Below are 24,019 nucleotides of genomic sequence, written 5' to 3' on the forward strand. Positions count from 1 at the left end.
ATGAGTCGTTAATTTAGTCATGCATCAAATTGTGCGAGGAACATTAAACTACGCCATATTATAAAGTTCATCATCATCGTATCATCAGTCTATTTTAGGTCCACTGCACGACGATCTCAATTACCCCGACTTGCACTAGAGGTGACATCATTTCAAAGCGATTCCTTTAAGGGCCACGTTACGCAGAAAGCACGGCGTCGCCGGCGTTTACCATGAGCGAAACTTGTCTACCAATCAAAGCGCGGCGCGTTTCTACCAATCACAGAGCGGCGTACGCCGCGTGTGCCGCTCGGTTCCTTACAGAACCACCGGATGGCGCTCGCTTCCACGCATCCGCATTAGCAGGGGCGCCAGCCGTGCGGGGGATAAAAAAGAACCAGAAAGCTCGCGTTCGTGAATAGCGTTCGCCGCAAGCGTTTCCCTGTAAATATTACGGTTTATAGAGCCGGCAACCGGTAAGAAAAACTTGTACGGGAGACATGGCGTAGCACCTACATATTACAAAACGCCTTCTTTCTTTTCTTTGTGCCTACACTGGCTGACCGCGTTTATTTAACTTCTTTTTCTACACGGTTGTATAAGCTGCAGTTGCCGGGAAGCGTGAGAAGCAGTCAGGGACCCTATAATGCTATCGCGTTCTACTCTTAAAGGCGAAGCTTAAGCGTCTCCCAAGTTTTTGCGCTCAGAAATTGCCTAATTTCATCACACCGCACTTATAGCGATCTATCGTGATCGAAAGCGCTTCACTTCTCGGTTAGTTGTACTACGCGTTGCATGGCATGCCCATATAATGCACATTATAAAGTTATGCTTCTACAAAGCGCTCACTCTTACTGTTGTGTACATGTCTTACTTGCACCAAAGTGCCCGCTGCCGGGTACTGGAGGTAGGGCCAGTCAAGCTACATGTAGTTTTTTTTCACACCTTCCCAACCATATCTCATGTGCAATCTTATTTTGTACTTTGTGTGGTCAAATAAAACCAACTTCAAAAATCAAATTCAAAGGAGGCTTGGTAAGGCGCGGGTCGCTTTCCATTTTTTTTTTCGAACTGCAGCATAATCAACTCTCACAAAGATAAATAAATGTACGCGAGAAATTACAGAGGCAAGAACCATAATCAGCGAAGATCATGCATGTGCGCTAGTACGCCATATCATTCTTGTAGTCAGAAAAATAAATTGGCTTTTTAAAACTCAGCAGGTAACATAGATGAGGCGCGTCACGTGGCTTTACGATTATGTATATCTGAACACGTGGAATGTTCAACAAACGTCAGTTTTTGCTAGAGCGCTCCCGCGTGTGTTTAAGTGTGGCTCACCCTGTCGTTGTTTTCCAAGCGCACCCCAGCACAGGAAATCAGAGGGCTTTCGATGGCGGCGCGGTCACGTGATCAAAGATGGCAGCGCCCATGCAGCAACTCGCAGTGACATCTTTGATTTTGACGGAGTCTATTAGTGTTATAGTTGCGTACCGGCAAAGAAGAACGACATGGCAATTTGAAGCAACGAAAGGCTGAACCAAGTAAGTTTCGAGACAATTACAGGAACAAAATGACCCAAGAGAAAATACTTTGAAATTCGCGACGGAACACGTATGAATGTACAGGCGCCAAGGTTTTGGCGCGAAATTGGCTTAAATTATTAGTTTGACTTTAGCGCTCGTCTATAGTCTCCCGTCTTCGTTCACCATCCTCGTCTGGTTGTGCGCTTAAAGTGTTTAATCATGTCTTACCAACACGCCCGACAGCCACATTTGTTTCACCTTCATTTCATCCACTTTCGTAAACAACAGTTTTCCAACAAGTTAATTAATGGACATTCAGTTTTTAAAGACCACTTTACCAGTATATAATGATGTTGTTTTGCAATGTGGTGGTCCTTTTAAGCTAGACAGGTTAGATTTATTATACTTTTGCAATACAGAACGTCGCAGTATCATGACGATATTTGAGGCTTAACGGCAAGCCTCCAAATATACGTGAGAAATGGCGACGGCAATGAGAGGTGATGGCCTCGATAGACCTAATCAATCGATCATTTAATTAATCAATCAATCAGCTGGTCCGTCAGTCAAATCATTAACAATATTGTTGTTGGGAGGTTAGCTACACTACGTGTTTCAAGTGTCAGCGCAGATTTCAATAAATAGTCCCAAACCCTCAGCAGCACATGCGAGTCTTGCGAGATCGTCTATATAACATTATGAAAACCGGCAAATTCCTGGTGGAAAAAAAAAAAAATTCGTCCGCCCTTCACTCCGTGAAGATGGTTAGGTTAACCAGGGAAGCTGAAACGCGCGGCCCCGGTGTTTAAAATCACAGGTTTAATCCCGAGGGTTCATTAAAGTATTTCTCAATTATGAGGTTAAACACACGTTCGGCTGCGACGGAGAGAACGACATCACTGACCGCAGTCCGCCGTTGTCGCTTGCGTTCGATGTATCGAGTTAGCTCGGCGCCACTGCCGCTTGCGATTCTTGAAAATAAATTGCTTCAAAATTAAATATGTCCGTTACGTAAGACAATTAATGGCTCATATCCCCGTAAAGGCGGCCTTCCCATTACGACGACAGAAGAGAAGTGAAATTCTATGAGCAGCAACGCAGCCAGCTGTGGAAGACGACGACGACCAACGCGGGAGCAGTGGCAAGAGCGCGTGCCGAGCACGAGCGCAAACCGAGAGGCGCCAACGAGCCAGCTGCGGAAGAAGACGACGCTGATGATTATAGTTTTCTGTACACAGGCGATTTCGCCTAGCCATGTACGATTTCGCCTAGACATATAAAGCTGCGCTTTAAAAAAACATAAGAGGATGAGAAGTGCGCGCAAAACACCTGTTATTGGTGTACAAGATAAGCTTCAAAGATTGCAAATTATTAAGAGTGCCGCAGCTAGCACGATTCCAATCTCGCCGCCGAGCTAACTCGAGACATCGAACGCAAGCGACTACGGCGGAATGCGGGCAGACGAACCAGCTGACCTTCTTCCACCAACGCTGGCCGCGAATGGCAAGATCACACACCAGAGTAGTTTTACTTTCTTCTACAATTTTTTTTTATTCTTCGCACGTCGTACGGCGGCTCGGCGCACGTTAATTCACCCACTCGATCGAAAGACATCGATACCATTTCACGTAGGCATATGCTTAGTTCTTACGCTATTCCGGCTATAGACTTCGCGTATGCCAGTGCAACCTTTACGCGCTGTCACCGCAATCCCTCGTTGTAGATTGCGTGCCACCACGTAGTGGGTCGAACTATGGAGAAGCGTGCACGCGAAGTAGCCGATCGATAAACGCCATCATTGTGCCGTAACGTGCATACGCATGCACACAATGCAGTCGCGGTAAGGTCAGAAGGCGCCCCAGTACCCCAGCAAAGGACACAGGCGCCATCTTGGAAACCAGGTGGCAGCACTATAAGTAAGGACGAAAAGAAGCTCGATTTCCTACACCTATGTCGACTAGCCACGTATACGCCACGTATACGCCACGTTTACGCCCGTCGACGCCATTAAAGGTCTCTATAGACTAAAACGCGAAACCCGTACAGATATATCGAGATCGCTGCGCGACATGTGCCGCCATTTATGTCGCACCTTCTTCCCGTCTATGCGAGAAGAACGTGCATTCCTGAATCTCGACTAGATTAGGTGCGCGTCACATTTACTCCCTTTAGCTTCGCCTCACACAGCACGTGGCCACTGCCCCTGTACTCTTAATAAAGTTTGCACCCTTCTTGTGCCACAACAATATAATCATTTGTCTTGCGCGCCTTTCCTTTCTTCAACGCTGCGCGCCCGGTACTTCCAGGCAATTAACGACATGCGCGACATCAAGCTGCTGCAGTAGCGAGCGCAGAGTTTTTCAAGAACGGAAATGCGAGCAAGGCAGATGACGATATCGTTGTGGGACACATAAGCCTCAAAGGGTGCAATCTTTTTTGAGAGTGTGTACAGGGGCGGTATTCTCGAACTGCCCACCCGCAGGGGTACGTTCGTTTGTGCGAGATTTCGCGTCGGCGTCAGTGGCGTAGCCTTGGAGAAATACTTTTTTAGGGGGCAGGGGGCGCAATTGACCGCCGGGGATGGGCAGGCGGCATACTAACACAGAAATTTCGGGGGTGGGGCACGTACCAGTCTCCCCCCCCCATGTGGCTACCCCACTGGTCGCCTTCTACAGCCGACAGCTTTCCGGGAACCTGTGCTATGGGCAACCAGCGCTAAATCTTCGCGTGCCAACAGCAGCGCCGTAACACACAGCCTAGCCGCCAGTGGAAACAGTTTTCAGCAGCACATGTATGATGCAGCGATTTCTCGTCGTCAGTTTCACCGCTCACATTGAGGTACCATCGACCCAAAAAATTTAGGGACCACGGGATCTCAGAAAACGCTAAATATCCGAGCAGCCTTTAAAAGTAGCCAGTAAAATCATACATAACGATGTTCGCACATACACCAGTAGAGACTGAAAATGGGAATACCAGGCTGCGTTTTGAGGCTGCGGAGATATTCAGCTTTTTGTCAGATCCCTTGGTCCGTAAACGTTTTTGGTCGACAGTACATGTGTCCAGATTCTAACCTGATTGGGTATAGACGTGCTAGAACATATGAGCCAATGCGCTTCTTCAACGTGCATATGGGTATGGTCACAGCTTCGCTAGATCGCATAGAGCTCAAGCGAACGTTGATACAGGCGCGCATCTGTTGAGCCAAAATGTACCATTTCCGTTCTTGGCAATCTGCAACATCGCAAATCATTGCAACAATTGCAGCGTTGCTAATCTGCAACGCGTATACGCCGATGCGTCCGCTACGCGAAATATCTCGCGAAAGTGAAGGTATATATCCCCGAAAGAGCGCTAGGTCGTCCGAAAATTTGCGGCCCTAGAGGGGTCACTGCGGTGCTGTATACTGTCGCCCTCATTCTCCACACCTTTGAAGCACCATGGGCGACGGTCCCTTTACGCAGGTCACACAAATAGCATGCGTTGATTTTATACGTAAGCTATATGGGGCTACACGTTTTTTAAGTGGGCGCTCGCGTTCACAAGTCTCGCGAACCTATTCGGTTTTCTTACGAAGAAAATATTGGACCCGCCGAGTTTCCAGGCTGCAGGATGACCGTCGAGAAGGCAGCTCAAACATGACATGCAGGGACAAAGAACGCGCAGTACACGAGACGTGATCCCAGCCGTGGTGTATACTGTGTGCTCTCCGTACCCGTAGTTAGCTATGGACGAACTTTTCCAAATTGAAGAGCTACTTGACAGGGAGAATGTAGAATGTCTGTTCTCAATGGTGTAGCCAGGAATTTCTTTTGGGGAGGGAGGCACGTGCCTAGAGTGCCAACCCCGCCCCGCCCCTGTCTATAAAAAATGCGTTTGGACAGCACGCACACAGACTTCTTGCAAACCAATTTGGCTTGCCCAATTTGGCTCAAAGAATTCGCAGCGGATTGGGCGCATCTATCTGTCATGCGAAGTTTTGTAGACAAATTAAGCGACCAGTCTGTCCGCTCGCACGACTTTCCATAAAAACATGTCTACGCAATTATTATTATTTTTACAGCGAAGTTGGTCGGGTGTTTTCGTGTACACGTGCGCGGCTTTCGCTTACACACACACACACACACACACACACACACACACACACACACACACACACACACACACACACACACACACACACACCACACACACACACACACACACACACACACACACACACACACACACAAAAAAAAATGTCGCAGTTTCACCCGAAAGGCGAAGCATCAATTGCGATAGCAACTTAGTAGAGAGCTATACGGACGGAGTAAGGATAGTAGTTTTATCAGCTGTATAATCTTGGACATGCAGCAGCACCAGCAACGCGCAGAACTGTTGTCGACGCCGTCGCCGTTTTGCCCGCGTTCGCATCGAACGCGCGCGGCATTGGTGACTGTTGCCAGGGCCTCTGGGGGCGGCTCGGACGTTTTCGACGAGATCAGAACGGGAAACTCGCCGAGCAGCGTCGGAAGTCTTTACCACCTTCTCGCCTCGCAACGTTTTTATATAAATACGCATGGTGCCGCAGCTAAACGTCGCCTCCCCTCCCTCCCGTCCCCCCACGGCCTTTCGCGCGACGGAAGAAGTCGCGTTTGCTATATATATATATATATATATATATATATATATATATATATATATATATATATATATAAGGTGATTGTAAAGGAGGAAAGAGACGCTTAATTCTGCAGCCCTTCAGGGAGCACGGCGCAGAACGCGCGTTTGTTCTCCGCCGTGCGTTCGCTCCCCGTGAAAGCGCGCGTCCCTCGCGCCCTTTCACTCGCACATACAGCGTCCGGCGCGCGGCGACGATTTCATCGCCGTTGACGTCATACGGAACCTCACGGCGACGGCAGAAATCCTCTTATCGCAATAAAATGTGGGCCGATCACGGAGACAGTGCAAAGAAGCGGGAAGCGCACAGCGTGCTGCTTCTCCAACAGGCATCACATATCAGGTGACATCATCACTTTATGAAGACGTCATCGCGTGACCTCACAGTTGACGTGATGACGTCATCAGGCGATATCGTCACGTGACGATGCCGTTATTCTCGTATGTTCGAATTATAATCCGAAGCTATCATATGTCTGCAGCTTCATGTGCAAGTCGTAGTTTACGAATTCCCTAACGCAATTTACTTTGAAAAATCGAATTAGTTCAATAAGGCACTTGCCCTTGGCGGAGGGCCTAGAGGAATGAGCAAGTATGCTGCACTTGCGCGGCGCGCACGTGCGTGCGCGCGTAACGTACGTGGCTTGTGGTGGGGGCGCTTGTCTTAAGTCGGTCGGGCTTGTCTAAGGTGTATTAAGGAGCATTATAGTGGGTTAAGGTGTATTAAGGAGGATTAGGGTCGATTAAGATGAATTACAGTAGGCTTTACAAGGCTTTCGCCTTCGCGTCTCTTATATAAGTGATATAGCTAAGGACACTTGGGAATTGTTAGGTCATCTTACTTCGCAGGCGCAGCCGTGGCGTCCCTGGCGCCGGGCGGTTCTCCGCCGCCGTCGTCGCCTGCGCCGCTGGACCCCAACGACCCGCTCCTGACCAACCCGACGGTGGCGTTGGCCGTCAAGTCGTTCCGCAACATGCGCAGCGCCGCGCTGACGCCCGTCGCACGGCGGCTCCGAGACATCATGATCAAGCGCCAGCAGCTGAGACAACAGCAGCAGCAGCAGATGGCGCTGCAGCAGCAACTGAGCCCTGGCGGCGGCGGCGGCCAGGACTGGACCGAGGTCAGCATCGCCTGCCCGCCGCCCGGCACCAACCTGCACGGCCGGAAGCCGATCAAGGGCCGCCGGCCGCTCATTCCTCCGGGCCAGCTGCTTCGGGAAACCCTCGGCGCCGACGTGCTGCTTCTACTGGGCGCCCTGCTCGCGTTCCTCGGCTCGGCCGTCACGCTGCTCGCAACGTACGGCCGGTTCGGCAACCCGGAGTCTCGGCCGACCGTCCTCGGACTGGGGCCGCCTCTGGTCGGCATCGGGTTCGTGTTCTGCATGCTGAGACTGTTCTTCTGCAAGCCGCAGAAGATCAAGAACGCCTGCTGTGGTTGGCTGCTGGCCGCGCGCGTCCACCCGAGCCGCGGCGGCAACCGGACGCCGGTCAACGTCGCCACAGCCGTGGCGCCCCAGGTGGCCGACCACGGTGCCACGTACGACGCGACGCGCTTCAGCCAGACTTGGACTATCACGTGACAGTCGGCTTTCCGTGTCGTGGTTGTGTGTTCCCTTTCCTTCCGGAATATGGCCGTGTGCACGTCTACAAGATGGCAGTGTGAACGTCTACGACGCGTCAACCTGTGTGCCAACCTTTAGTAGTATATACGTACTTGCCTTGGCTCGAGGAACATATAGAAAGTGCTAGCTGGGACGGTTTGGGGAAGGGGAAGCAAAATAAGGAAATAAGCGGCGTTCACAAAAGGAGCATGCATCTTCCTCGTGAAATGTATCTCCTTACTGCACTTCCTTGCTGCACCATTGGTCGTTAATTGTTAACGTCGGTAACCGTTCCCGAGGCAGTGTGTCGGGCCCACGTTGCTGGCCATCAAGGACGACGGTAACCAATGGACGAAATTTCACGAGGAGTGATTGTCCACCACACTCCTTTAGTTAGATGTCCTTATTTGTAGTCCTAGCTGTCTTTCTACGGAAGATGTTCTCTGTGCTGTTATTGAGACTCCCAACAGTAGAGTGCAGAAGCCATGATTTTCAAACGAGTACCATCCAATCGCCTAAATGGAGCCTGACTGGGATACCACGCAAGTATGTAATGTTGACTTAAATCAGACTAGTCCATCATCATATCTTAACCGCTATAATGACTGACTATATGTCCATGTGGACATAGGAGTTTCTTAGACCTTTGTAATGCTTTTAAAATCTCATTCCCCCATTTTTTACTCGTAAAGAAAATGAATGAGGTTCCAACAGTCTAGACATGAGAAAGTCTGATATCAGCACGGAATTTGGGCACCACTGACCAATGTCACAGTGGTTAATGGTGTCGGTGACCTTTTGACCAAGCCACGAGACTCCATTGAGCTAGGAGACAGAAAATACGGTTGGAGCTATTTGTCACTGCCTTGCTGCTTTCCGAGTCGTCCATTAGTGCTGCTTCTACAATATTACAGCATACTATAGTGTTCTGCAGATTTTTTAACACTTTGATTAGACCATGAAGCTACTGCAGTCGATACCGGATATATTGAATTATTGCCTATATCAAACAATTGGGCGCAAATGTATAGCGCTGTATACTATACTCGTGTATCGAATTCCCATTCACCGCCACATTCGATATAGCGAATGCTGCGCCGCGCCCCTGAAAGTGCGCTACTCCTAACAGGGAAGATCACTTCTCGCGCCGTCGGAAATATTTAATGCCGACGCATTCGAAACAGCACTCTTTTGGCAGACACTGTCAAACAGTACATTGAACTGAAAGGCAGTACATGCATGCCAAGGAGGAAAAATGGGCAGGGTGCGTGTCTCGATCAATTTTGCTCGCTGCGCGTATGGACGACTCATTCAAACTAGGGTCGTTCGTTATCGGCAAGGGCACGTTGCCGCGTTGCTTCAAGAACGAGAAAGGCACATGGCAAAAGGCCTCCCGGTCCGATACGCGTTCCACAAGGAAAGCATAGATGGCATTCCATCTTTACGGTGAGTAGCTCCGGGCATGGGATGTCTGCAACACCTGGTGTGTCTTCCCTTTTATAGAGAAGAGCTTTCCACAAACATTTTAATAGGGAATTCGGCCAAAATGAATCTGGGCCCACATTGCGCGCTGAACACGTTTCATTCGTCCTCGCATGGTTGCACGTGAGTGGGAATGGACTTGGATGTTCTGCCAGCCGAAAGCCACTTTCTAATCAAACAGCGTCTGTGCCGGCAGTCACCGACGCATCGGCCGGAGGGGAATGGCCGAGAATGAAGGGGACCGCGAGGCGTCGGAGCGCCCGACGGGCGGACACAGTATAGACCGGATGAGACGCGAGGCTGATTGGTTCCATCAGGAGGTTGGTTCCATCAGGAAGTCGCTTCCAAAACCTGACACTACTATACGGTCTGCCTGTGTTGACTCGTTGCCAACGTATGACGATCGGCCGTTTAAACGGCGCACCGGCCATGTTCACGTGCGATTCGCAGTACAAGCTTTGTGCGCTGATGGTGGCACAGCGCATGTTCACATACAGACATGGCTTGGTTCCGTGCTGCGGCCATTTTTACTTTATCCTGAACGACAATGCGCAACTAATAACTTTGACATGCGCAAGGCACATCGCGGTCTCGCGACTGGGCGACACGGGCTTTTAGGGTTAGATCAGTATATAAAAAGACCACTCCGCAGCGCGAGCGACTTGCTGCATTCATGCGCAAAAGTTAACTTTTGTGTGTTCGACACGGACTTTGTACTAGGAGCAAATCGGTTAATTCCCGCTTTTCACAATCTCGCGGAAGTATCAGTTCGAGATGTGCGGAGGTTTCAGAAAAGCTTCAGGGGCATATAAATGGAATCTCAATGATACGATCACGGCTAATACGAATTTCCGGATGATACGAATTTTTTGTGGTCCCGGCCGAGCCCCGTTAGTTTGCAATGTGCTAGAGAACGGTTGTTACGAATCGATTTTCGACCCGCGTCGGTTGATACGAATAAACGCCGCCCCACCGACGGCCGCGAAAGAGAACAGCGCGCAGGCACGCGCTTTCTCCCTTTATCTTTTGGTGCGGAGGCGCGGACGCGGCGCCGGACAGCGCGGAGGCCGCGACTGGGCGCGAAGAGTTTGAAGCGGGGGCGCTTTTGTGGCTTTTCCTCCTTTTCCGCGTGCCATCGGCCGGACGGAGTGGCTGCTGTGCTTCGGGCCGCGTTCGTTGTGTTTGCGCCATTTTGCCTAGTCGCAGCGAGCTATGTCTACCGAGATACGATCTCGGCTGATTCGCGCGGCCGTACGCCGAGGCGCGGGAGCCTCCGTTGGCGCATCTTCCGTCGACTGCGTTATCGGTGCCGATGGCACAGGGCGATTGTCTGTTTCGCTTCCGGAGTCACACGGTGCAAGATAGCGCGGTACGTAATCCATGGTGCAAGGTAGCGCGGCACGTTCAGTTGGGTGCTCCTCCGCTTCTCCCGCTAATCGCCGTATTTTTCTTGCCGTAGGAGGCTTGCGCTTCCGTATTCCGAAGAGTGCTTCGTCCAAAATTTCTTCTCCAACGAGCGACGATCCGTCACTAACCTGGGAGATCTCACTAATCCGAATTCTGCGTGTCAGGTGAACACATAGAATAAAGAACCAACTGTGAACACGCCGGCGTGGTTTACGAAGCAGACAACTGCCGTTGCCATCTTGCCCCTGTCACAGCAGCAACCAATGGAAAGACGCCTTTCAGCACGGCAGCCAATCGGAGGCCCGCTTTCATCGGAGGGCCCGTGTGACTACCTATCGCAGACCCGCGCTTCTTTTGTGTTTGTGAGTTTGTTACAAGATGGCGACGGCGGACGAATTGAGAAGCCGAACGGCGAAACTTTGAGCTTTCAAACGATACCAAGATGGCGGCGCTCGGTGGCGGGAAATACGAGATATGTCTCCGTGAACTGCGGTGATTTTGCGCGATTTAAAGCTGTTTTCTCACCCTGCGCACTGACGAATTAATCTTTTTCGGGCACTTTTAGTGCGTTTTCAGCCAAACCATTTTGATACAGCGTAGATTAGGCGTTGCAGATACAGAAACGCGTGGTTTTCAAAAATCGATTTTTCTCGCGATTTTCGCGATCTGATCCCCGCGTCCCCCCTTAATTTGGCTAGTTTTAATTGCGTTACGATGATACGAATTTCGGCTAATACGAATATTTTTCGTGACCCCGTGAGATTCGTATCATCGAGACTTCACTTATTTGGTATTTCTAATTATCGAGTACATCGAAATATTTCGCGATCCCCTTCGAGTTCGATATATCCGGGATGGACTACTATATAATTTTGACACGGCCATTTGAAGCAGTTCTGACTTACTTTAGCTAGCTGACAACTTCATTTTAAATCATACTAAAACATAAATGTAAAAGCCCTTACATGATTGAAGTGAATGCTTGCATGCAGTTATTAGTTACACGTTGGCTTTGAGGTTGATTTACATGTTGTGCGGTTTGGGTGGCATCGTGTATTTGGGAAAAATTGGTGTGGTTATTGCATTTATTGTTGTAGAGCAGAATGACTGACTCCAGCATCATTTCAAATGGCACACGTAATTTGCATTGTGTTTCCAGCATACCGGCGGAGCTGCTGAGAAATGTTCTTAAACCATAGGGATATCTCATCACTATGTCAAGCCACATGTAATTAAGTGATCAATACAACGAAGTAAGGATTAGTACCTCCTGCAGAAACTGTGCATTTAAAGTTAGTTGCCTCACCAAACTATCATCATGCTGAGTTGAAGTTGAAAGTGAAATAAAAGGGCAGATGCCCTTCTTTTTATGTAAATGGAGTCGGGAAATGCACGAAGCAAGCATGCAGTCACCGATGAAATTAAAAAAACTTGTGAAAGCTACTGTTGCATAGTCGGTATTCAGCAAGAAGTGCTTTCTCGCTTTAATTCTTTAAATTTTAGTTGGCTTTAAAATATAGCTCATTCCTGTGACAAGTTTGTACGAGCTGGAAGATATATGAGCACGCTCTAAGGAAAAGGCGAACATATGTCAATGAAGAATGGCTCTCAGTAGTTTATCTGCCCGCTAGTACGAGACATGGCAATCAACATACCTCAAAATTCTGGGCCAGTCAGCGTTTCATGTTTCGAAAATCTAGTGTGATCAAAAGAGCTCGTGCTTGTCATAACAAGTAATCACTGACTTTGATGAGTCTTTTTTTTTAGTAACGCAATCAGTATCACTTGACAGTGTCATCATCTTCAGTGGGAGATGGCCACAAGCTAATCAGTAAAATGAGGACGTTTTCATATTCACGTGCAAGTACCTCAAATGTGATGTGCTGTTGTTACAGAAAACATAAATAGATATTCAGCTGTATTACATGTTTGTGTCCATCTAAATAATGACACGTCGTTATATCATTATCTAAATGATTCGTTGTTATATCATACACTGTCATATCATATTGTTATATTGAAAGACTGGTTATCAACTTGTTTTTGAATATCAGCAAATGTTTGAATGTTCTTGGTAGTACAAAAGGCAAGCACTTTTACTGTTTTCAAGAACTGCTGTGCCATACTGTTCCGTGATCAATCAAGATTGTTTTGTTAAAATACATTTATGTTGTGGCCAATCGTTGTGTAAATGTAGCACTATTTGTACTAGTCTCACTGCAATAATCAGCATCTGTAGTAGAAAGAACAAAATTTCTTGCCAGTCATATGTGCCACTGAGAACTGGCTGAACAAGCTGGCCTGTTACATGTCTTATAAAACACATTACAGGTAATGTCAAAGTTGATGCATTAAAGGTGTTCTGCATGCTGTCCGAACTAGCTTATTATTGTAGCTCGTGCAAAAGATGACGATGAAGATGTTACTTCATCCCTTCAATAAAAGAGCAGTAAAAAAAAAAAAAAAAAAAAAAAAGAGGCAATTCTACAAGTAGAAATCTGGCCAACTTTCAGATGCACTGCGAACTTTCCAGCATTTCAGGCGCACATCACCATGTCGAAAGATGATCAACCCTTTCAGCAAGGTTCACCTGGGATCAAATTTTATAAGCAGGACCTGCATTTCTTCAATTCCGATCCCAGAGATAACTCCAAGCACCAAGCAATGATCACTAAAAGATATGCCTGTCCCATCACGACAAAAAAGTAACAATGGGCTTAACAGCCACGAATGGGTGCATCTGTGTTTCCATAACTTCCAAGCCGAGCTCTTTCACAACACCTTCAGATGCCCTATGCCCTACATGGGCACACAAATGTGCTACAGCAAAGTGGAGCCCCAACAGTTGCATAGCAGCTACGGTTGCAGAATTAAGCCTGTAAAAGCTTCTTTTGTGATTTGTTTGTTTGTTTAAGAGCAGAAGCCACTTGAAGGCATGTTAATAAAATGAGTTTTATCAATTTTGGCCTGTATCAACCAGTTATGCAACCTTCTGTTTTTTTCTCCAACATAACTACAATTCACATACCTTCAGGGGCCATATTTTGTACAGATCCATTCCATTTTTTCTTTTTTCAACCCTTCACCAATTGTGCAGATACCACCATCCTTATTTGCCATAATCAGCCACTCAGTGCAATAGATAATAAGAAATGAAAAATTAAAATCAAATGAATTGCAATAAAACCAGGTTGGAGAGATTGCAATAAAGTTGGTAATGCTTAACCTCAGATATAAAACAGCACAAAAAAAAAAAAAACAAGATGGACAGACATACACTTGCATAGAAAAGGAAAACTGTGTTAGCCAAACTTTAATTGGTTTTCACAGTAAAGAAATTCTGTTTCTGCAGAACACAATTTTAAAAGTTTGTACAAATCAGAAAGCTGTGGCAACTCATGTCACATGTATATTTGTGCTTGTGTATACAAGCACAAATATGTGAATGAGCTAATAAACTGGTCAGTTGCGAGTCCGCAGTGGTGACGTGCATTGTTCTATCAGTCCATCCTGGTTTTCCGTGTGTGCTGTTTTAAATCCGAAATTAAATGGATCATTACAAAATATGGCCCCAGCACGCAACAAGCGATAATTGAACTGCCAGTGCAGTTAAAAAGAGATAGACGCAATGATTAAGAAAATAATTGTCACACCGCAGCATGAAGTTGGTGCAAGCCGCAAGAAGTATACAACATGCTCGTGTAATGTAACAATTGCAGTGACCAATCAGCGGGTTCAGGATAGACAGGGGCATAAGGGAACCACTTAAATTCAGTTTGGGAGCTCTGCGCACCATAATGTGTGTATACACCTTTATTCAAAGCCCTTAAAATAGCGGCACGGGGCCTGTCTTTGCCCAAAGCGGGAGTGAGCACTACTCTCTTTCAAGCTCTAAGGAACTGCAGTGGAAAAAGTTCTGCTTGGGCTGTAACACTCTATTTCGGCAGACAACAGGTCCGGCTGCACGTTCAGTAACTGTGAAGCTGCTGTCAGGTAATGTGCTACAATGAAAGTAGGCTGTTGTGCCACGGAACTATATTTCCACACAAACATCTGCGTGTTAAAGTTGCACGTTGAAACACATGAAAACGTGACTAGTGGCAGCAAACTGCCCGACAGAAGCAGTTTTACACACGACGATTGGATTGTCTCCTCAGATGAGCGATTGGCAGTGTCGATCCGTCGGCTTAGAGGATGCGAGATGGCTCCTTGAAACGCCGCCACTGAGACCTGGCCCGCTTCTCCTCCACTCTTCGGGCCGAGGCTCGAGCCCGCCTGCAAAGCCGCGTCACCTCTATAAAAGCTGGTTTCATGGATAAAGCAGTCAACTACCATTAATTCTGCTTTAAGGCGCATTTATAATGCAGCATAACTGTTATGTCAGGGTTTCGGTTTCGAAACCAAATTCACCCGCCTTCAGGGGGCACTATCGTAGTCAGCCGGCCCTATATAACCGGCTGTCCAAACAATAAACGGGTTCTTCACTCGGTACCCATCTGCGTCCTTGTCTCTCATTCCGGCCGCCGTCATGGCGTGCCCTGCTAATCCATTGGGCTTTGCCCGCGTGGGTTTGAATCCCATCCTCATTGCCAAAATGTGTCGGCGCGGTCGCCATGGACGCCGACGTCTGAACCAGGAACGCAGGGCATGCTTGGACGGCAGCCGGAATACAAGACAAGGACACAGATGGGTACCGAGGCAAAGAACAGGTTTATTGTTCGGAGAGCCGGTTATATAGGAATGGCCGGCTACGGTAGCGCCCCTGATGCAGGTGAACTTGGTTTCGAAACCGAAACCCCGACATAACAGTAACGTGGGCGTGTGGCATGCGTTGCGCAGTTACGCTGCGCCAGCACAGAGTGAACGCCTCTACAGTCTAGCATCATCGCGCAACCAGCGTGACTGGCAGCGTTCGGCGTGCTTTGGTGTGGCCAGCGTGGGAATAGAGCATGTCCTATCTCATGCCGGAGCCGCTAGACCAGTGCATTGCGGCCTATCTCGACTGGAAGGCAGCATGCTGGCCTACAGTTCGGGTGCACTGAAGAGGTAGCCCCGAGTTCGCGCATTTGCCAAATGAAAAAGCGCATACTCACGGCACACTTGTGCACATGCGCTGCGGCAACAGCTGATCACTGCGCTGTTGCAGGCCACGTTCAACGCGCCAAACTATGCAGGGCACAAATTTTCGGCAATCCTAGTGTGGACGCATAACGTATCCAACTTGACCGGCTGCAGCGTGGCACACTGGAAATGCCAGACTATATTCACGCCTTTAGCTAGGCATGGAGAACTTGCTAGGCACGGAGAACGTGCCAAGGCAGAACTGGGCCATAAGCAACACTGTAGCAGAGTGGGGCGGAAAAATTTTGACCACCTGGGATGCGTGCGTGCGCATGTACTGAGTGCGTGCGAATGTACTAAGTTCAGAAGCGTCCTTGCGTTCCAGCCCATCGAGGCGCTGCTGCAGTAGCTGGGAAAGCCAACCAGCACACACGAGTTGCACACCGTGGATAAGGCACTAAAGATTCAAAACCATAGTTCGGAAGCTTGCCTTCGAACCACAAGGCGGTGCCTGATAAAGTTCCCACTCCCTGCGCCTTATTTCTGTGCTTCTCATTCTGTAAAACTGTCCGGCCACCAGCTTGTGCCGTAGCCTAGGGGCAGAGTCAGAAAGGTGAAGAAAAGGCGGGGAGGTCGAACAGAAGTGTGTTTGGTGTACGACCCTATGAAAGGGAAAGGGATTCGAGGGATGAAAAGAAAGAAATGGGAGAGAAATGGGATGGGAAAGAAAACACAGACTGTAGCGTTTCGTACATTGAAACAACAGTAGCTCTCTTAGGTCTGTCGACTTCTGAAGCTGCGGTAATGCATGTATTGCTTGCCGGACTTGTGAGGCATGTGTCTATGGTCAACAATGGCGAAATATGTACTTCTTAGGCCGGAGTAAAGACTTCTGAATGCACGAGATCACGGGTTTGACTCCTGGCTGTGGCAGGTCACATTACAATTGAGGCAGCGTACCAGTATGCTTGTATTCCAAGCTTTGCGAGCCCAGATGATAAAAATTAATCCAGAGCCCTTCTGGCACGGCATCTCTCATAGCCAGATTGTGGCTTTGAGATGTGAATACCTGTAATTTACATTTTCACTGCACAGTTAAAGCACACAAATGCCAACCTCTTCTCGTGCAACTGCTGGGTGGCCTCGTCAGGACCAGAGGGTGGCGGGCGGCAGGCCTCGGTGACCAGGGCTCGCAGCCGATCGAGGCAGATGCGTGTGTTGGCTAGCTGGCTGCGCTGCTCGTCGCAGTTGAGCACAAGCTGGCCGCGACGGTTCACTAGATGGCCCCACTGAAACGGCAAGCAGAGCATGGTCATGGTACAGAATGCGATGTGACCAGGCACAAGACTTGCTTGAACATCGCCACATTATTGTTCACAATGGGCTCAGAAATTTTTTTTTTAGTTTACCTCAGATCAACATGAGAGGGTGCCTTTCAAGTGAGCCCTTGGAGACAAATTCTGGGCTACCCTTAGCTCAGCAGCAGATAGAAATTCAGAGTTCATAAGCTCCTTCCTTCATCACCCCTCGGGCACTGAGAAAAGTTTGTTTAAGTAGAGAAATAATGATGAGATGGCAGCTTGAACCTCCTTACCACGCAGTCAATGGATGTATGATTTGATGCAGATTACAAGCTACATACAAAAAAAAAAAAAGTAAAATCCTCCCAGTAAACCTGACACTATGCCACATTGGTATAGTGTAACAATTCTTTTCTAATGCTATTCCTTTTCACTCTGAATCAGTGGGCCGAGTGGCGCTCCTGCCCACATTATTGCCGGAATAGGCCAGCCTTAGACAGTGGATATGATCAGTGAGGAATAGTATTGAGGAAAAGGAATCCTTGGATAATACACCAGCCTTGGATGGCATACTGAAACTATCAGAAACAAGGCCAAATGCCACTCGTACGTGCACAATTACCTGGGTCTTTAGTCGCTCCCGACCCAGAGCAGGTATCCAGGTGGCCGTCTCAAGGTGGAAGCGAATCTCGACCTTGCTGTTCACTGCATGCAAGGCAGTAAAAGAAGAGAGAATTCCTACCCAGACCACAATAACCTTTAAATACTCAATGAATACCATTTCTCATCAAAAGGAGAGAGAATCAAAATTCTCATCTTTTTTTCGCTGCTCCAAACTAAACATTATTTCTGCATCAAACCACAACTTACACACTTTCAAACACAGAAAACATGTAAAAAAATGCTTTAACACAAGAAAATAATTTTTACTGAATATTTTCACAACGATGAGCAATTTTGTGGTAACTGAGTCAAGACTGCAGGCAGCACAACACCCCAAGGACAAAGAGAAGAATGATCTGAAGCAAAACAAGCGCTGAAGTCCAGCTAAATTTTATGGACAGAATTTCCTGTCAATAAAATTTAGTTGAAGTTCAGCACCTATCCTGTTTGAACTCTTTCTTCTCTCAGTCCTTGAGGTTTCGCACTGCCCGTAATCATGAAACAGCATCAACTTGTTCATTAACAAAGCAATGAAAAGGGCCTCAAAAAGCTCTAGCATTTGTGGAGGTCATAGCAGAGCAGAGCTGTCACCAAGTTAACCCCAGGTGCAAATATCAAATATAACTACCCTGCACCTTCCTGCTCCTAAATAAGCAACAAAACATCTGCGCGCTGCCGCCTACCACACCAAGTAGCACTGTGGACCGGACCAATGTTGGACCAACAATGCCCCATGTATGGCCGGTGTATACCAGTCTTGGTTAGGTGTAGAGCCATGTTGGGCATACATTGGCACTGCTTGCCATGCTACTACTCTTGCAAGCAAGTTCTAGTGGCAATGCAGAGAAAGGTGCAGGGGCAGAGCTGCTTCTGCCTACGTTACCATGCCAAATAGTCAGTCGGCAGAATTTGACAGTGCTTGTTTTTTTCAGTTTCTCGGAGCAGATACTGAACCAGTGTAAATTGCTACTTGCAATGATTTCGCATTTGCCAAAATGCGAGAGTGTAAAGAAGCAAAATTTAAAAAAATGCCAACATAACAATGAGTGGTGCAATTATGTTTTATTTTAATATAAGTAAATATGGAAGTTAGCTTAGGAACGCTGTCACACATGCACTGCACTGCCTATAGCTTTCCCTTGATTTCACAAAAAGTTGCCCGCCGTTACAGGAGCCCTTCTCTGCCGACTGAATGCTGTTTTGACTTCCTTTATTATTTCTGTACATAACACCCTGTTTTCTATACGATTTATATCTTGCACATTTGCCGATATAGTTCGCTACGCGAGATATCGTTTGATAGGTCTGTGACCTAATGCTGATCCCTGTCCAAGCTACAGGGGGTGAGAGCTTCGTCAACCTTTTTCTCTCAGTCCTCATGTTCTGTATTGCAAATGAAATAGTAAACTTCTAATTCTACATGTTCTTTGTAGCATCCCCTAAACAAGCAGTGCCACTTATTGAGTTGACATAATTTTATTTAACTCGCTTGTGCATAGATGCATTGTAAATGGTACCACATAATAAACTATACTTATAGTTGAACAGCTAGAGGGCCATGTTTGAGGATGAGGAAACGTTGCAACAAAGAATAAGAGGCATGGTGCGATGCAGATTTCCAATGCAGAATGCAGCACATTTGAAAAATGGCTGTCCCAACAGCTGGAAACATGCCCGGTACTCCCAACAGTTGGAAACCTGCCCGGTACAGCTATTGGTACAACTAGTTATAAGATAGCACATGTAATCTTACCACCTATCTTCTGTTTAAGCTGTTTACCTGTTTAAGCTGTTCAGGTTTAAAAAATTGTCAAAGACTTGATAATTGTCAAGAATGCCAATCCATGCAAGTTGAGCTAGTATTCATCATACAATTGAGCACTTCTGGCTTCTGCGATTGGGCCTTTACTAGACTGCCCATCCACTTTAGTCTATACTTCAGTAACAGCCAAAGACCTTTTTAGCAATGGAAAGTTACTAAAGGTGTTGACACATTCCTTTTAAGTACTTAGTTGCTTGTGCTATGTTTCCCATAAAAACCATGTGCAGGGCATTCGAAAATACATGCTTATCTTCATCATAGTGCGCACATATTTTCACCTTTTAGTCAGTCAGGTATACCTCACACTAGCTTTTCTCCAGAATTCTCTCCGAGCCATTAGCATGGTTCAATAAATCACTCACCTTTGTTGACATTCTGACCGCCCGGTCCACTGCTCCGACTATAAGAGATCTCCAGTTCTCCTGGAAGAACCCAGAATGATGTGGAACTCAGTTTTGACCTAATGACATGAATATTTTCAGTTACAAGTCCTGAACTCTAGCCAATCTCTGGCTAGTGTCTCCTTGGCCGTTTATTTCATAGTGCTGTCATCGCCGAACAGATAAACAAGACAAAGTGGGCACCCCAATGGTATAGAAAAGCCTTGAAATGAGCTTGCTATGCGAGTTATGAAATTGTTATAGTGAACCTATAAGCACTTTAATTGACTTTAGACAAAGTAAGACACGACAATGGCAACAATGAAGCCTTCATCAAATAAATGAAGTGGTGCATAAACGGGGACGTATTCTCGGACGATTACTTTCGGCAATACTATCACTTTCGCGTGATGCAGTAAACGGCGCGTTGCACGATTCAATTGAATTCAGCTCAACCAACCAGTGAGCGCGCACTGAAAGTGATATCTCCGAAAGTGATCATCCAAGAATACATTTCCTGGTGCCCCTGTTCTCACAATCTTAAAAAATATGCAATAGAAGGCAGTGTTTACGAACTAGCAATGTTGCAACAAATATTGTGTGAAAGCACAGCAAACCTGACATTCCACTGCTAACAGCAGTTATTAGCAAGGAAATGAGTTGATTTTGCTCATTACGGTTTGGTTAGGGAATGGCACAATGTGACATAAAAAAAAGACATCCAAGCAGTTACACCTAGGAGTGAAGCAAGAATCATGTAGCTTCAAGCAGTGTTTTAGCCATTACGCCAGAGCTGCTTTGCATGAGGGAATAGATAATACTTGCACCGGTAAAACGTTCTCCTATGTCAGAAAACGTCCAGAATAAGTAAAATTAATCCCTTCAGGCACTGTGTGCAGGCCAAAATAGTGCATCAAAAGTAAGAACACTGATGAAAACGACATTCAGAACACGCTGCATACATCTGTTTCTTTCACTGGAAAATAAAAATTGATTTCATTTGATCTTCAAACACTTCGTTTTGGACCTGTGCTGCAAGTTGAATAATACGTGTAAAGTGTTTTAGTAAAAAAAAAGTTGAAAGGGTGTGTGATTTTGGTGTAATATGTCATCATGTATTGGATTGGTTCACTTCTTTCATTGTTTTTCAGTGTTTTACATCATGCATATTTTTAAGTGGTTGGACAGGTGTATTCTAAGTACGCTAGACATGAAATAGTCGTTGTTCTCATATCTTAACACTCCTGTAGAGCGCCTGCAGAGTTCTCATTTGAGCCCACGTATTGAAAACTTGATGGAACTCACTGAAGTAGTGAAAAATCTGTACACATTCTGCAGGCTGAGCAATTTTCGTGATTTTTAAGATGCATAGAAATGTGGTGAAACTAAATTTTCAATGAGCAGAATTAACTGTTACCCGAAAAGGGTTAGGTGTCCTAAATATGTCTTGTGTATACTTGTGTGAAGAGAAAAGCAGGCGTGGGATACGGCTAAAAATCATGACTGGCCATAGCAAGAAGAGTTCGCCAGCCCCAGAGTCCGAGTGAACCTTCCCAGTCCCACTTTTTGCGAGTCTGAGTTCAAGAGGGTTCGGCAGGGTCTGACTTGGGCCCATGGTCAAGTAAGCTTGGTCTAGTTCCACCTTGATGACACAAGTCTCAGTGAGCCCCTAGCCAAAAATATATTTAATTAGTAAGTTGACAATTTTGTAACGAAATGCATTGCTGGACTAGTTGGTTCATTATGAGTGGTGAAAAGGAAAGCACAAACTTCAAACGGGACGGAAAGAAGCGGAAGTCGGAACCGAAAGCAACCGGCTTCCGGTTCCGGCTTAGAGCGCCTGTCCTGTGTCTCTGTCTTTCCATCCTGCGTGAAGTTTGCGCTTTCCTTCATTCCACTCAAAAGTTGACCTTCGTTTACTTTGCCAATGTGCGCTTATGAGCAAATTCACTGGCCTATGCTGATGAGTGGAAACTGTCGCCTTCTCACTCGCATTGGATATAATGCAGGTTTGAAACGTCACTTGGCAAGTGAAGGGAAAAGAGCGTAGAAAGATTATTTTCAAGCGTCTTGTGTTCAACAGCTGTCCGGAGTAATTTCAATTAGAGGAATCAAAGAGCTGCCAGAGTCTGTTTAGTTATTGTCACATTAGTAAGCAAGCACAGCGCAATACAGTGTGAAATAGGTCATCTTGAAGAGCAAGAGTGGATACAAACTGACATGGCTAGGTAGAATGTATGGTTCCCTTGACAATTTCTAGTGAATCCTCAAGATGAGTGGCATCAGACTTTCCCAGCTTGTGGTACTTCCATAAAATAGGACACCAACAAGTTATAAGGAACACTGTAATCTACAGTAATAGTCGAAGATACATAGTATTTACATGCTTAAAATTAATCTGAACAAACCGGCCATATGACCAAAATTGCATGTTCTTTGAAAGCAGAAACCTATGAATGGTGAATGAATTCGTGTGGATATTTGTCGACGTTCAGCATTCTTGTGTGAATCAAGGGACTTGAAAGGCACCCAGCAAACTTCCTGTACATAATGCTCTTGCTATGTTACGAGGGCATGCTAGATTAATTAACTACACACGATCACTGTATATAGTGATCATCCACTGTTCGTCATTTCACAACCTACATTTGCCCACCAGTGTTACGTCACGTACACAATTCCTAACTTACTGGACTTCTTTGAGAAGCAAACGACGCGCTGAAAATCCTCAAAAGAATTAAAAAAAAGCATTTAAGTAAATTCTACACAACACATGACAAGGCTGTAGAATGCAATAATGACAGCTAATGTTCAAAGGAAATGTTACTTATTGCGCAGAAGACACACTGCAGGACAATGTTCAGCGACAAGCACAACAGTTTGGCGATCGTACTTCGCGTTCAATCTTTCGATGATTATCAATTTATCATGATGACACATTCTGGCTATCTCTAACATATTCTAGTACATCTATTTCTATCTAACATTTCTATACTTCTAGCTATTCTAAGATATCCCAGCTATTAGCGTCATAAAATTTCTTGCAGTTCTAGGAAATCTACGGGTGCTTTCCCGTGCAGTTTTAGCCGACTCCCGGCAGAACACGACCTTTCTAGACCGCGCTGTGATGCACTTTAAACAGTTTTTTGTCGCATCTCACCTTCAGGTATGTGCCCCTGGAACGTGCTGTCCTCGCCGTTCACCTGTTGAGAGAATAGTCGCACACTACATAAAATCCGAGTCAGGTTAATGACTCCCACTGGTTACCTGCCGGTCGTTCGCCGTCGGTTCATCCGTAGGCCGGTCACTTGATAGACATCGCGCGCGACACATCAAGGCGCCGACGGCACGATTACTCGAAACCAGTCGGCGAGCCACATCAACGCACGCAAACATCATCACACGCATGCCTCGCGCACGCTGCCGTCAATGACGGAGTGTTTATTCACAGCACGAATCTCAAGTGACCAGTAACATTCGCACGATTATAAAACGCGCCAGCAGCTGCGGTCAAGTTCACTGACCACACATGCCACGGCTACAGTCTCCGGCAACTGCCTCAGAATCATCTGTGATCTATGCATTAAACAGCAGTCCATGTTAGAACAGGCTCTCGTGTAATATCGTTTTCATTAATCTTGATCGCTGTCATCGAGAAGAAGCAAGCAGCAGGGAAAACAGGAGCACAACGAGCAAAAGCGGCACGCACACGCACGGCGGATGTCACGTTTGGGCGGCTTCGGCTTGTTAAACAAGTGCAGCCACAGAACACCCTCGCGACAGCGTCAACGTGGACGGCCGCACGGGCGCGCCCTCGATGGCAAGCGTGCAGCAAGCCAACGTAATGACTGAGCAACGCCTGCCATGTTTAGTATATTGTTTGCGCACGGATTGTGTTTGTGACAACTTCTCACTTGTATGGGCACCGATTTTAGAAACGTTCTGAGCAAATGACGGCGCGAATATCCAGGTACAGGGTACGACCCGCCCTAACACGGACGCGAGCATAGTGTTGTCACAAGCTTATCCCTTCCGATTTTCGCCGTCGGCGTCGCCGTGATATTCTGTATAAATTCCTGTGCGCTTCCGCACGCCGTATGCTGCGAGTGCGAGAGGAAGCGTGCGAGGGTGAGCCGAG

At 46.9% G+C, this 24,019-nt stretch overlaps 2 protein-coding genes across 2 annotated transcripts; one reads left to right on the forward strand and one right to left on the reverse strand.

The window, feature by feature from the left end:
• The first annotated feature begins 2,956 nt into the window (after window positions 1-2,956).
• On the forward strand, window positions 2,957-8,177 carry LOC119454024 (uncharacterized). The gene is made up of 2 exons (XM_049667876.1): window positions 2,957-3,008; window positions 6,978-8,177. The coding sequence occupies exons 1-2, from the start codon at window positions 2,957-2,959 to the stop codon at window positions 7,742-7,744; spliced, it is 819 nt and encodes a 272-aa protein (XP_049523833.1). The 3' UTR covers window positions 7,745-8,177.
• A 6,272-nt stretch (window positions 8,178-14,449) lies between these two features.
• On the reverse strand, window positions 14,450-23,623 carry LOC119453166 (peptidyl-tRNA hydrolase ICT1, mitochondrial). The gene is made up of 6 exons (XM_037715175.2): window positions 23,149-23,623; window positions 23,042-23,084; window positions 19,864-19,923; window positions 17,639-17,721; window positions 16,832-17,004; window positions 14,450-14,929 (listed from the first exon to the last, which is right to left on the reverse strand). The coding sequence occupies exons 1-6, from the start codon at window positions 23,287-23,289 to the stop codon at window positions 14,842-14,844; spliced, it is 588 nt and encodes a 195-aa protein (XP_037571103.1). The 5' UTR covers window positions 23,290-23,623; the 3' UTR covers window positions 14,450-14,841.
• Between the last annotated feature and the right edge of the window lie 396 nt (window positions 23,624-24,019).

Source organism: Dermacentor silvarum, chromosome 5 (genome assembly GCF_013339745.2).
Source record: "Dermacentor silvarum isolate Dsil-2018 chromosome 5, BIME_Dsil_1.4, whole genome shotgun sequence".
Classification (NCBI taxonomy): Eukaryota; Metazoa; Arthropoda; class Arachnida; order Ixodida; family Ixodidae; genus Dermacentor; species Dermacentor silvarum.

Bases quoted from the DNA above. Each gene is read 5' to 3' on its own strand.
- LOC119454024 (XM_049667876.1), top strand. From the start codon at position 2,957: ATGCGGGCAGACGAACCAGCTGACCTTCTTCCACCAACGCTGGCCGCG. The intron at 3,009-6,977 runs GCAAGATCACAC...GATATAGCTAAG, and splicing joins ACCAACGCTGGCCGCGAATG to GACACTTGGGAATTGTTAGG.
- LOC119453166 (XM_037715175.2), bottom strand. From the start codon at position 23,289: ATGCGTGTGATGATGTTTGCGTGCGTTGATGTGGCTCGCCGACTGGTT. The intron at 19,924-23,041 runs GTGAGATGCGAC...GGGTTCTTCCAG, and splicing joins CCAGGGGCACATACCTGAAG to GAGAACTGGAGATCTCTTAT. The intron at 14,930-16,831 runs GTTGGCATTTGT...GCGGCTTTGCAG, and splicing joins CAGCAGTTGCACGAGAAGAG to GCGGGCTCGAGCCTCGGCCC.